The sequence below is a fragment of the Carettochelys insculpta genome, chromosome 3, assembly GCF_033958435.1.
Source record: "Carettochelys insculpta isolate YL-2023 chromosome 3, ASM3395843v1, whole genome shotgun sequence".
Taxonomy (NCBI): Eukaryota; Metazoa; Chordata; order Testudines; family Carettochelyidae; genus Carettochelys; species Carettochelys insculpta.
Window position 1 is genome coordinate 164,281,447 of NC_134139.1, and position 12,759 is coordinate 164,294,205.

Consider the following 12,759-nt stretch of genomic DNA (forward strand, 5'->3'; position numbering starts at 1 on the left):
CCCATTTCTTAGCTAGGTAAACTGAAGCACTACTCCAAGCTCTTGTCTCTAGCATAGCCAATAACAAAATAAATAGTAAGAAAATGGCTCCCAGTATCCTATTCCAATTGTTAGAAACACTCCCTAATACTTTATTATGCCACAGTTATATATTTCACCACTCAGCATGCTGTATCTGATCCTTAGATGGTATCAGTACAAGTAACTTCATTGAAGATAATGAAACTCAGTTTCCCCCAGCTGAGGAGCCAGCTCATACTTTTTAGAGTGACCTTCTTGCTCAGAAATAATAATGATTTCCCTAAAGAGAAAAAAAAAAGACGTTTATAAAAGTTTGCATTGCTGATGTGGTGCTATGTTTTCCGGATATTGACATTATGACTGGAAAACATAGGTTGCTACATGTGAAATGTATGGGATGCCCACCGTGGCTACGGTTACTCTACAGAGCTCTGTCAACAGAATTCATCGTTGGAAGAGGTTTCCTGACAAAACTTATGTTGACAGAGTGCAGCCACACACAAAAGCCAATGGCCATGTCTACACACACCCCTCCCTTCTGGAAGGGGCATGGTAATGAGCAAAGGGGAATATTCGAACAAGGTGTAGATTTAAATCTCTTGCACCTCATTTGCACATTCCCATGAAATTTCACTTCTGGAAGAGTCCCTTCCGGAAGCTACAGAGATGTGTAGATAAGGCCCTTCTGGAAGGAACCTTCTCCCCTCTTCCCCGAAATGAACCCGTATTCCTGAAAAATTTGAGTAATAAGGGGGCTTTCAGATGGGGAGTCCTTATGGAAGGGCCTCATTTACACGTCTCTGTAGCTTCCAGAAAGGGGTCTTCTGGGAGCGAAATCTTGTGGAAATATGTAAATGAGGCATGAGATATTTAAATCTGCACCTTGTTTGAATATTCCCCTTTGCTCGTTACCATGGCTCTTCCAGAAGGGATGGGGCTGTGTAGACGCGGTCAATCGGAAAAGCGATCCACTCTGTCGACAGAGAGGCCAGACTGCAGATTGCCTGGCCACTCTCTCAGCAGAAGAAGCACCCAGAAGCACAGCAGACAGGGCCGTCCATTATTGTGGATGCCCTGTCTGTCAAGAGAAGGCCCACCCCTCCCCCCACTCGCCTAGCTTCTACATAGCTTTTTTGTTGACAGAATCTGTTAACAGCAGCATTATGCCTCATGGCCAAGAGGTAGAACACTGCTAGCGAAAGAGCTGAGTTTTGTCAACAAGCTATCAACAAAATGCATCATGGGTGTGGACGTTGGATCAGTTTTGTGGACTGGGTTTTGTTAGCAAAACTCGCTAGTGTAACCGTAGCCCATCATTTTAAACTAATATCCTAAATTCTCTTCGTTTGTCAGTTAGTTGACACAGAGAAGTGCATGAAGCCTGCCCAGTTCCACCCACTTTTTAGCTGATGGACACTCAGAGACGTGCATTTTTTTAAATGACTAAGCACCATTTCAATTGAAATGGCATGACGGGGCGACTATTGTTCCTCACCTTTGTAACATACAGTATGTAACTAACAAGAAAAAAAGAGGCCTTAGCAAGTTCTTCTGAATCATTTTGACTCTGAAAATATAGGGCCTGATTCTGATCTCACTTACATAGAAGTGTGGAAGTGGAGTTACACGAACATGAATTTGGACTGCAAGGTGAATGAGCAAAACAAAACCATTGATAAACTCCCCGATGTGCTTTCAGTTAATGATGCCTCCATATGACCACAATCTATCTCAAAGCTATATTTTCCATTGCCTTGCCTGCTTGCAAAACTTTTAATGGAACAAGTTTTTCTGGCAGAAGAACACTGATTTTTATCTTTAATGGGCAGCCTCTCTATCGCTTAGCTTCAGGAAACAGCTTCCTCAGTGTAAATTGCCTGAGAGTGGTGACAGCTAGTCAACTTCAAAAGAAAGCAGTGGAGATTTGCTTGCTAAGTTTGGGAAGGAATTCAGAAAGGCTGAAAGCTGCAGATGACATTATGGACCTGGAGGACTCTGCTTCTCGAAGTGGGGAAATGACAAGCTGGGATATCAATGACACCAAACTGCCTCAGGTATGCGTGTATGTTTTAGAAGGCATTTTAGAAGTTCATTTAGTCATGGGACATCTTCTGAAACATCCACATTTTATCATCTTTCCTCATTTGCCATTTCCCCAGTATCCAGACTCCGATGGCAAAAGCAGACACTTTATTGAAAAGCTAGAAAATTATTCAGTAAACCATTTAGCGATTCATACACATATCCTTGAATTATATACTGTATGGTCCCCATGTTTGTGAATTTAATGTTTGCCAACTGAATTAGTTGCTAGTGGCTCGGTACCTGCTCCGCTCCCCCAGGGCCCCAGGCAGGAGTCAGCCGCTTCCTGGGGCTCAGGGTCCAGGAGCACCAGTGGCTGCCTCAGCTTCCCTGGGGCTCAGGGGCCGGCACTGCCGTAGCTTCCCCAAGGCTCTGGGAGTGGGAGTGCTGGTGGCTGCCGTGGCTTCCCCAAGGCTCCAGGGCTGGAGCACAGACAGCCACGATTTCCCCAGAGCACTGGCAGCTGCAACTTCCCCAGGGTTCTGAGCCCGCCCCCTTTTGCGAAAATCAACATTTGTGAGGGTTCTGAATACGAAACCCTCATGTATGTTGTGACCCTGCTGTGCGGTAAGCCCTCAAGTTAACGGACCGCGAAATAACACACTTCAGAGATAACGAACACCGTCTGCCAGCCCCTTCACACGCACCCCCAATCAACGCCAGAGACTCACCAGAGCTGCTGCAGGGGTGAGAGGCTGCCAGAGCAGCTGGGGCCACCTGGGTCAGAGAAGCCCCAGGGTGGGGGGTGTGCTGCAGCAGGACACAGGAGCTCTTCTCCCCCAACCCCATGGAGCACGTCGGCGACTGACCACTGCCGCCTGCAATGGTGCTGAGCAGCAGCCATGGCATCAGAGGATGCTGCCCACTGGCAGGCTCGGGGTGGACACGCTCTACCTTTGCGTGGGCGGCTCGGAGATGGGGGCTGGAGGACCTGCAGTGCTGAGAGCTACAGGAGGTGAAAGGAACCAGGCCGGCATTCAGCTCCTTTCCTGGTAATTGGGAGAGGAAGAGGGAGATGGAGGTAGAAGAAAGGGGCAGAGGACAGGAGTGAGCGATGGGCTGGGAAGATCAGTGTATCATCATACAGTATAACCATTTGGCTATAACAGACTTCGGCATTACTGGATGCCCCTTCCCCCCATTAGTCTATTAAATCAAGGGTCTGCTGTAGGGGAAATAACTGTCTATGTTATAAGAATTAGTGGTACTGAAGTTTCACTAGCTGTCTGGCCCACTGGTTGGATGAAGCAGCTATTCAATATTCTATTTCATCTTCTCTGTTGAGCCTCTTATTTACTACGTACCATTCACACATGTTCTGAACACATAATTAGTAATTTTCTCAGTGGTTTGGAACTATAATATCTGAGTGCTGTACCAGCACTAGTGAATTCATCTTCACAATATCACTGTAAGGCAAGGGGATGGTATTATTCCATTCTGGTCACCCTATCTCAAACAAGATATATCAGAATTGGAACAGGGGGAGAGAAGAGCAACAAAAACAATTAGGTGTATGGAACAGCAGTCATTGTTCTTTTCCCCAGCCATCCCCCAAACCCACACAGAAGGAATCCTCCAGTTACTGATTAGCCTGGCTGTAGAACTGCTACATGCTGCAAGAGTGACAAAGATCTAGCTTATCATCCTCAAATTGAGAAACTACTGTCTCTTCTTGCCTAAAATGTGGCATTCTTTGGGTTCTTAACAGGATGTGAAACAAACAGATCGGTTTCAGGAATGGCCAGATTCCTATGTAAAGCATATCTATAGCTTGGATGATAAAAATGCTCAGAGGCATCTGAGTAGCTGGGCGATGAGAAACACCAATAACCACAACTCTAGGATCTTAAAAAAGTCCTGCCTTGGGGTAGTGGTCTGCAGCAACGACTGCTTAGCTGCTGATGGGAGGAAGATATATCTGAGACCAGCCATATGTGATAAAGCCAGGCAAAAACAGCAAAGTAAGTATGTCTCTGTGGGATGGCAACACCTGCCATGGGTCTCTTATTAATATCCTATCCTAGCTAACAAATTATTATAATATGACAGGAATTAAAGATGGAAGAGACTTATTACATCATCCATTCTTTCTCACTGGGATTGCAACAGTATTTCTTATAATTAAATACAACTTGCATATTTGAGAAGAAATCTAATGAAATACGATTCCTTTTTATTTTTACTGATTTCGCTTCTCAAAACTTTAATTTACAGACTGGCTAGTCTTAAAAGTCAGCATGTCCTGTCTATTTTGCTTTAAGTAAGGCTTGATATCCAGTGTGGCACAGATGAGTTCCTGTACCCTAATCTGCACAGGAACTTCCCTTCCACAGGAAACTATTTTAATGTAAAGGTGACCTCCGAAGGAAAAAAAATGAGGTGATATTTTTAATGATGTAGAAATATTTTTCTAAAGAAAAGGTATTTGGATTTATTTTACTTGCTTTTGTGTTGGAAATTCAGAGCCAGTCTGTATTAGAAGACTCTATATGGTAACAGGAAAAATTCCTGAAAAAAGGGACAATGCAAAAGCTGAGTAACTGAGAAGTTGTTGTTGTTAAAAATTCCTTTATTATTATTATTTATTATTATTTGTCCTGGTTAACAAATTTAAATCAATGAACACTTTAAATACTTAAAAATGAAATCTATATTATCCATTGAAATTTGTTTTATTCAAAAATAAAATTAGACCAAATTTGTGTTGGAACCGGTAATAAACATCCCTGAGCTCTCAGACAGAATCACCAGCCAAACCAGGAAAGATCAGACTGGAAATTCCTGATATTTTTAAATAGAGGTGGTTGAAATTTGGAATCCCCATTCCTCAGGAAATTCTGACATTTCAAAATTTCCTTTCATCCCAAATAACAATGGAAAGTCAACATTTCTAAATTCCTCACAAAAGAGAATTGCCAAAAAAAAAAGTTACAGAAATATCTAAATGACCCAATCAAACCTTATTGTTTTGATAAGATTAAAGTAGTTTGTTTCAACTTTATAATTCAAAATATTGTATTAGTTAAAATGCTTAAGATGAAACAAGGCACTTGAATGTACAGGCAACCCATGGAACTCGTTGCCAGGGTATGTTGTGAAGGACAATTATATCAGGGTTTAAAAAAGAACTAGATAAGTTCATGGAGGACAAGTCCATCAATGAGTTTTACCCAGGATGGTCAGGGAGTCAGCCCTGTGCTCTGAATGTCTCTAGCCTCTGTACAGATGATAGATCACTGGATCATTGCCTATTCCCTTCACTCCCTCTGAAATACCTGGCATTGGCTGTTATTGGAATGGCTAGATAGGCCTTTGAGCTGACCCAAAACGGCTGTTCTTATGGTAATTTTTCACTGAGCATTTTAATTATATTGGTGGAGTTTGACAAAATGTTTATTTTACTGAATCAACATTTTCCAGTGGAAAGATTTCTGAAAACTTTTAACCAATCAGAAAACCAAAACCTGCATTGCCCAAAATGCTCATTGCCCCTTTTTAAACAATTCATTGAAAAACCTAACTGGTACAATGTTTAGAAATGTCCATTGCAGGTCACCTTGAACTATAAAATGGAACAAAGGCCATTCTTTGCCAATGTTCAATTTTTCACTATGGATATATCTACACAAGAGCAATCTGTCGACAGAAGGTACGAAAGGGTTTTTTTTTTTTGCACAGTTCTATTCAAGGCATCTTCTGAGCACACAACACAGTGTGGTAACAATTTTCACAGATTGGATTCATCTGACTGCTAGATCCCCTGCCCAGATGAAAATGTATCCTCCTACCCTTTTTCCAGGAAAATGCTGCCCAAACTGCAATGGCCCTTTGAAGCTCATTTCCTGCCGAGGGCATGGTGGGTACCCTGTCACCAACTTCTGGAGGCGTGAAGGGCCATTCATATTTTTTCAGGTAGGTGTAAAACTGGTTTAATGACAAACACTTTAGAAAGGTATTTTATGGAGTGAACTAAAAATATTTCTTTGTCTACCAGATAAATATTTTATATTATCATTACTTTGTAATGCATCATACTTTTTCACATATGTCTCTCCCAAAGCCCATACACACATCTCATAGAACTGGAAGGGACCTCACGAGGTCATTAAGTCCAGTCCCCTACCCTCTTGGCAAGACCAAGCACCATCCCACCCTTTTTTTTTTAAATCTATTTGCCCCAGGTCCCTAAATGGCCCCCTCAAGGATTAAACTCACAACCCTGGATTTAGCAGGCCAATGCTAAAATCACTGAGCTATCCCTTCCCCTCAAAACCCATGGGAGTCTTTCCATTGATTTTAGCAGGCTTCGGCTCAAGCACATAAGGGTAAGTCTCCACTGCAGCTGTGAGTTTGCTTCCCAGCCTGGGTAGATAGACAGGGACTAGATCTGCTTGAGCTAGCCTGCTAAAAACAAGTGTGACACAGGTGATGGCACTGAATAGCCACTTGAGTAAGGACCTTGGCAGGGGAGGGGTTCAGGTGGACTTGTGATTAACATCCACACTATTTATTTTTAGCATACTGTCTAGAACAGATCTAGCAGGTCTCTCTCCAGGCAGGGACATGTTCTCCCATCTGCAGTGCACTCATAATATAAAATATTATAGGATAAACCGTTGACCCTTACAGTTTCAGAAATGCTGGTTTGGTCTTACACCCTTCTCAGAATGCACCACCCAAGACTAAGGGTTTCTTACGGCAGTGAGGAGTCATACCCCACACTTTGTAAGTGGTAGTCCATCATAAACATGCAATACTTGGCTAGTATTTAGTACCAACTCTGCAAAAATTTAGATGATGGGTCAGGTCTTGACTACAATTTTAAAGCTTTACTCTGACCCTTCGGGAAATTTGCAGGAGTTTTGTTTGTAAGTACTGTACTTATACTGCATTACCATCGTATATGAGCACCTCACAGTGTTTGCCATATTTGTTCTGAGAACACTGCTCTCACTGGCTGGGCAGTGCTGTTACCCACATTTTACTAATAGGGAACTGAGGCACAGAGAAGCTACGTGACTCTCCTAAAGTCACCAAGGAAAGGTGGGAGCAGAACAGTTCCAGTCTCTTAAGTCCAAGGCTAAGTTCTGAACTATCTTTCTCTCCTCCAGGTCTTCGCAGCTGCTGGAGACCTGACCAAACTATTTAGTGTTAGTAACTAACGTATTGATGTTTACATCGTTACTCCTCAAAGAAATAGAGGTGACAATTAATTCTTTGATGAACCATAGCATATATATGTTCTCCGTTTTGAAAGATATGGCTGTGTTCATTAAAGAATGAATGGAACTGGCACACTCCAGAGAGGGAAGCTTCCCCACAGGTGTAAGTTCTGTGTGGAAGCAACCCTGGTCTGTTGGTAAGAGCCCTGGCTGTACATGTTATGCAATAGTTTTGTGCTTGCTGCTCAGCGGACCACCCTGTTCCATTTTGCTGAGTTGCATACACCTTGTGAGGCGAAAGGCTTTAACCACTCGGTAACCTATGTGGGTTTTAAACACGTATGTTCTGAAACTCTTACACTTGCTGCTTATGCTGTTTTCAACTTGCTTAACCCATTCCTCTCTAAAGGCTAAGGGGGCCCATGATCACCCAAGACCAGAAACAAAACTAGAAGCAGAAGCAAGAAGATCAATACAGAAAGCACATACAGCTATTTATTCCATCTCTCCAAGACTAAAAAGAGGCCAGGAGGCTGAGGTAATATTTATTATTAATATACAAAACACAGAGGGCTCAATTGTCGCTTGATCTATGTGCCATGCTACACAGGTTACCGTGGCACACCTATCACTGAATAAAAACTACGGCCAGATTCTCCCCTCCCTTAGAAAAGCCCACAGAAGAGGAAACATCTGTCTTTGTGGTTCTCCCCAGATTGTTGTGTTGTCGGGGGCTCTCAGCCTGCAGGAAGAGCTGAAGTTTTACCAAAATAACCTGTAAATCCCCGGGCTGTGTATCTTGCAAGGATCCACAGAGACATAGAATTATCCACATGTAGGCTGTGTAGAAGATCTAGGTTTCATCCCACCATCACCGCCTCTATCTGCTCATGCCATTCCACAGTATTGCCAAAACATTCCCCATTTGCTATGTAGGCCTCAGCAGAGAGGGTGAGGAATAAAATACATCCATACCGAGCCTTTTCCAGACTCCTTCCCACATGAGTATTTCTAGACCCTGGGAGAGCTTTTTGCAGTGCAACAAGGAGGATGATACAGAGATGGCTGTTCAAGCCCTCATTTGGAAATGGTGAGAACCACATGCCCAGAGGGCAGCATCCATGCACAGATCTCATGACTATAATTCAGTCCAGAATAAGGAAGTTAGTTTGGTCAGCAGAGCTATCCCTGGTGTGAATTTATCTGCGTTCTTTGAGAAAAGTCTCATTATAGGTACTTGTGTATCACAAGGACCCCGCTGTCCCTGCCGTTTTTTGAACAAAAGACGGTGACACATCTCAGGTCAAGGTGTTAGACACTGATGCACCTTCTGGCTGCTGAGGGATTCAATTAATAGTTTTCAGAGGGAGCTAACTACCTCTCAGTTCTGTATGGAAGAATGAGGGGAATCTCAGTCCTTGAAGCTCCAAGGAATGGAGTCAAAGATAAAACAGTGGAGGATAAACTGAGCAGAGTGAAACACTGGTGTGGAAGCTAAGTGACTTTTAGTGAAAATATTCTGGAAGATTATGACAAAATGGAGCTTAGGTGTGACTGGCAGTGGGAGATACTGACTTCTGAAGGAAGAGGGAGAGAATATTTGATGCATTGCTGTGGCAGCTCATGTCTATTACAAGAACCAGGGGATCTGAACTTTTGAAAAAGCCATTGAGCCCTTGTGTAAAACTGACAATTTATCTGGATTCATATGGGTTTAGTTCTGTCCTTATTTGCATTGTTGCAGCTCTTCCACCGCATAATAAGATTGGTCCCCATTTGCCATTTTTCCTGTGCACCTAATCCTGCTGTTCTATCTCAAGCAAAACTTCTACTGTCCACTTCTCAGTTCTTCTCCCCTTAAAGTCAATGAGGGCTTGGGCTCAAGACTCCGTAAATACATGTTATCTGGGACAGAGCCTCACTTGGTGTAAATCCATAAAAGTGTTTTGTTGACAAACTGGCTCTGTTTCTCTCAAGCTCATTGTTTCTGCACCTCTTCTTTTCCCTGCAATCATGGTCCATTTCCATTGTCACACAATGATAATCCCCACAATTAGTTGTGAGGTTACAGAAGATTTTGACTTCTGATGAAGAATAATTTGCTGAAGCAGAAAAAATACTTTCAAAGAATAGAGGAGAATGATAAAAAAATATATGATCAAGAAATAGAATAACTTTAATAGATTTTTTTCCCAACTTTTCATTTGGCACCACTTGGTCTTTAACTAAGCCAGGGCTTGGCCCACAAGAATGCACAGTCAGTGGAATTTCTTCATACAGGAGTTTCACTGCAGCTGGATCCATCAAGCCATAAAGCAATAATTAAAAGGATGCAAAGTAAAATGACAATGAACTGTAAACACTAATCATTAAATGTACACAGAAAGAAGGTGTTCTGAAAGGAACTAAACCTTGTAAAATTATAATCCAATAATTAGACTACTTAAAGAGATTGCAAAACTCCCAGAAATTATGTTTAGCAGAATACTTTCAGTGTGCTGCACCTTCACTGAATGAAACCAACATTTGTGAAGCTCTGAATTTTAAAGAAATAAAAATGTCAACTGAAAATAAGGTGTAATACGTCTACAAACTTCTGAAGAATGATATTGGGATTAAAAAAACAACATCCATCCTATCTGATGGCAGCCAAGTTCCAAAGAAATAAGTAAAGTAGTCTCTGCAATACTAAATGAATTGAAACAGCAATTTCATTAACTAGTATTATTTTGCTACACTTGAATAGTTGAGTCTAGCTACATTTTCTAAAAAATCTTTAGAATGACTGTGGAGGTTGACCTATCTCTTATACTTACATGACCCCTATCAGCATAGCATCCTGGACACTCCACTTTAATGTATTTGTTTTCACAACCCCCATATGAAGTAGTAGTATCTCCATTTTGTAGACAAGGCAGAGTGGTTTTGTGACTTGCTGAAGATCACATAGGAAGTCTGTGTCTAAGTAGAAAAACTAAATCTTAAAAGTCCCAGACTAGCATCCAAACACCAGGGCCATCCTTTTTGTTTCTCTGAACTATGGCTTTCCTTTGCTGTTTATCGTGTGGGGCCCCAACCCTGCTCCTCTTATGGAGAAACAGACAACAGACAAACAACTTTGGTGGGTTTCTTTCTAGTTTAAATTTTGCTTATATTGTACCATCCGCCTACTAAGATTCACCATTATAGATCTATAACATTAACATAATGCCAGGAGAGAAAAATATAAACTCAGATACTTTTGGTACTCAGACTGGATCTTTTTTGTCGCTTCTATTAAGAGCATTATATGCTTTGGATTAGTTTTAAGGATTTCTTTTTGTTGTTGTTGTTGTTGTTGTTGAATTAATTACTGATAATTTATTTTTCTTCTTAAGTCCCAGACAGGTGAGATGCAAATGCAAGAAGCTTTGCCTTTACTCCTTTCCAATCAGAAAAACTGCACAGCACCCAGTAGTTTTGATGGAAATTTAATCGGCAAAAACCCAGAAGAGCAAATAATAAATAATTGTTTGCCTCTTGCCAAAAGGTACAGTTTTGGAAGATCCCTTTACCCAACAGAGCACTCTCAGGAAATAGGATGTGACAAATACAATGAGATGTGCAAAGAAATTGGCATCAGGATGGACCTGTCTAGTGGAGACCTGTCTGGACCTCCTTTGTGTAATACGTATGCTAACTATGGAGAGTCACAGGCCTTTGAAAGAAATCCATGTACTGACAACTGTTGCAATGGTTCTGTTTTATCTTTGGCTAATCTGCACTCTGACATCGTATCTTCACAAAATTACATGGACTCCAGTATCCAACATGTTCCCAATATACCACTAGCAACAAAGACTAGTTACCATCCTTGCAGGGCTAACACAGGCCTATCCGGAGAGGACTTGTATGAAGGGAAATTGCATGTGAATTACAACAGCGGCTACATCCCTTCTTCTTTGAACTCTCTCACCCCAGAGGATCCCTACCACATTATGAACTCTGCACACCACCACCCACAGCCTTCACTGCTCATGAAAGGAAGCGAATGGGACAGTGAAGAAGAAAGAAAATACCCCAATCTCAATTACTGCAACAACGAAATGTTTTTTAGTCTCTCCCCTTTACGATGATCAGGTTTCTAATTTCCCCTCTTCCTTGTCCCTGTAAAAGTGGGTCTAATTCTCTGCTCTGTGTCACATGGATGTAAGATGCTGCCTTTTGGACTGGGCAGCCCTTTACCTCTCTCTAGAGAGGTGTACAAAAGACTTTCCCAGGCGGGAGATAAGCAGGCTTAGAGAGCACAGCAACTTGCCTTACTTCAGTTTAAGGCAGCCACAGTCCTTGAACACATTTATCCCTTATTCCACCTGACATCTATATCATGCAACCTTGATTTTAATGGGTGCTATTGGCGGATAGAATTTACAAAAATCAAGCCAGGTGTGTAGGTGCCATAATGTGGACTTGGCTGCCTACTTTTAGGTGACCGCTTTTGAAAAATTTGACAGATTCTTAGTATTTCCCTTGGTGCATGTATTTTTCCTCCCTCACTTATATAACCACTGTTGCTCTTTGGATTCCATTCTCTTGTTCTCCACTCCACAGCATGCTGTGTGGTATTTCAAAGCTCTAGGCTCAGTTGGAGCTTAGCTGCAATTACGAGAAGCGATAGCTCTGGACCCAGACACCCTGAGGAAGTTCAGTTCTAGATCCACATTTCTTGTCTGGTTCTTATTAATATAACAGGGTGAACCAAAACCCTGGATCCAAACATCCTTGAGCTTTGCAATCCAGATCCAAACTTTTTTGTTTGAGTCCATCTCTCTAGTCGTACAAGTGATGGCCAGAAAATATGATGTAAGATGCTATAAGGTTTTATTGCTGCTAGCTTGGGTCATGAGTATTACAAAATAAGTGACAATAAAAATGTTATAGTACCCCATACCCTGAAATAGTTGGTGTCTGTCAAACAGGTTCAGTCTAATCATTTGTCTTTTGTTTGCCTGTTTCCTTTCTTTAGGCACACTCTGCCCTTTCTTCTTTGAAGTACTTTAGCTGCTGTGGAAATGATATGCTCCGCAGTGAGGGTGGAGTTTAGTGACATTTACAATAGCAGGCTAAAGTACATTTATGGAATGTTTCAAAATATATATTGCGGTTTGTAAAATATAAGGGTCTGCAGCAGCTTTCATGATCAGGTATGTTGTATAAATCTAATAAGTGTGGTAGTCATCTTTGTAGGTGTTGGCTATTTCAGTAACCTTCTACTTAGTCAACCACCGTCGCCCCCAACATATAATTTGGCACATTTTTTTTTATTATTCATCAGGTTGATCTGAGGATTTCTGTGCTCAGTTTCATTACAGACAATAGCCACACTGATAGTCAATGAGATACAAAAATAAGGAGGGCTGTAAAACCTCCTGATTCAGGACTTACTCCAGTAACTTACTGATGGGGGTGAGGAAGCACTTTTTCTTGAGCTGGTTTCTCTATAACTGTTTCT

The 12,759-nt window shown here is 41.8% G+C and overlaps 1 protein-coding gene across 1 annotated transcript; it reads left to right on the forward strand.

Moving 5' to 3' along the window:
• The first annotated feature begins 1,985 nt into the window (after window positions 1–1,985).
• On the forward strand, window positions 1,986–11,383 carry GCM1 (glial cells missing transcription factor 1). Its single transcript, XM_074988896.1, has 5 exons — window positions 1,986–2,075; window positions 3,815–4,067; window positions 5,906–6,018; window positions 7,678–7,806; window positions 10,646–11,383. The coding sequence occupies exons 1-5, from the start codon at window positions 2,001–2,003 to the stop codon at window positions 11,381–11,383; spliced, it is 1,308 nt and encodes a 435-aa protein (XP_074844997.1). The 5' UTR covers window positions 1,986–2,000.
• Window positions 11,384–12,759: the final 1,376 nt, after the last annotated feature.

Coding starts and splice junctions, on each gene's coding strand:
- GCM1 (XM_074988896.1), top strand. CDS start 2,001: ATGGACCTGGAGGACTCTGCTTCTCGAAGTGGGGAAATGACAAGCTGG. Junction 4,068..5,905: donor AGCCAGGCAAAAACAGCAAA/GTAAGTATGTCT, acceptor CCCTTTTTCCAG/GAAAATGCTGCCCAAACTGC. Junction 7,807..10,645: donor AAAGAGGCCAGGAGGCTGAG/GTAATATTTATT, acceptor TTTCTTCTTAAG/TCCCAGACAGGTGAGATGCA.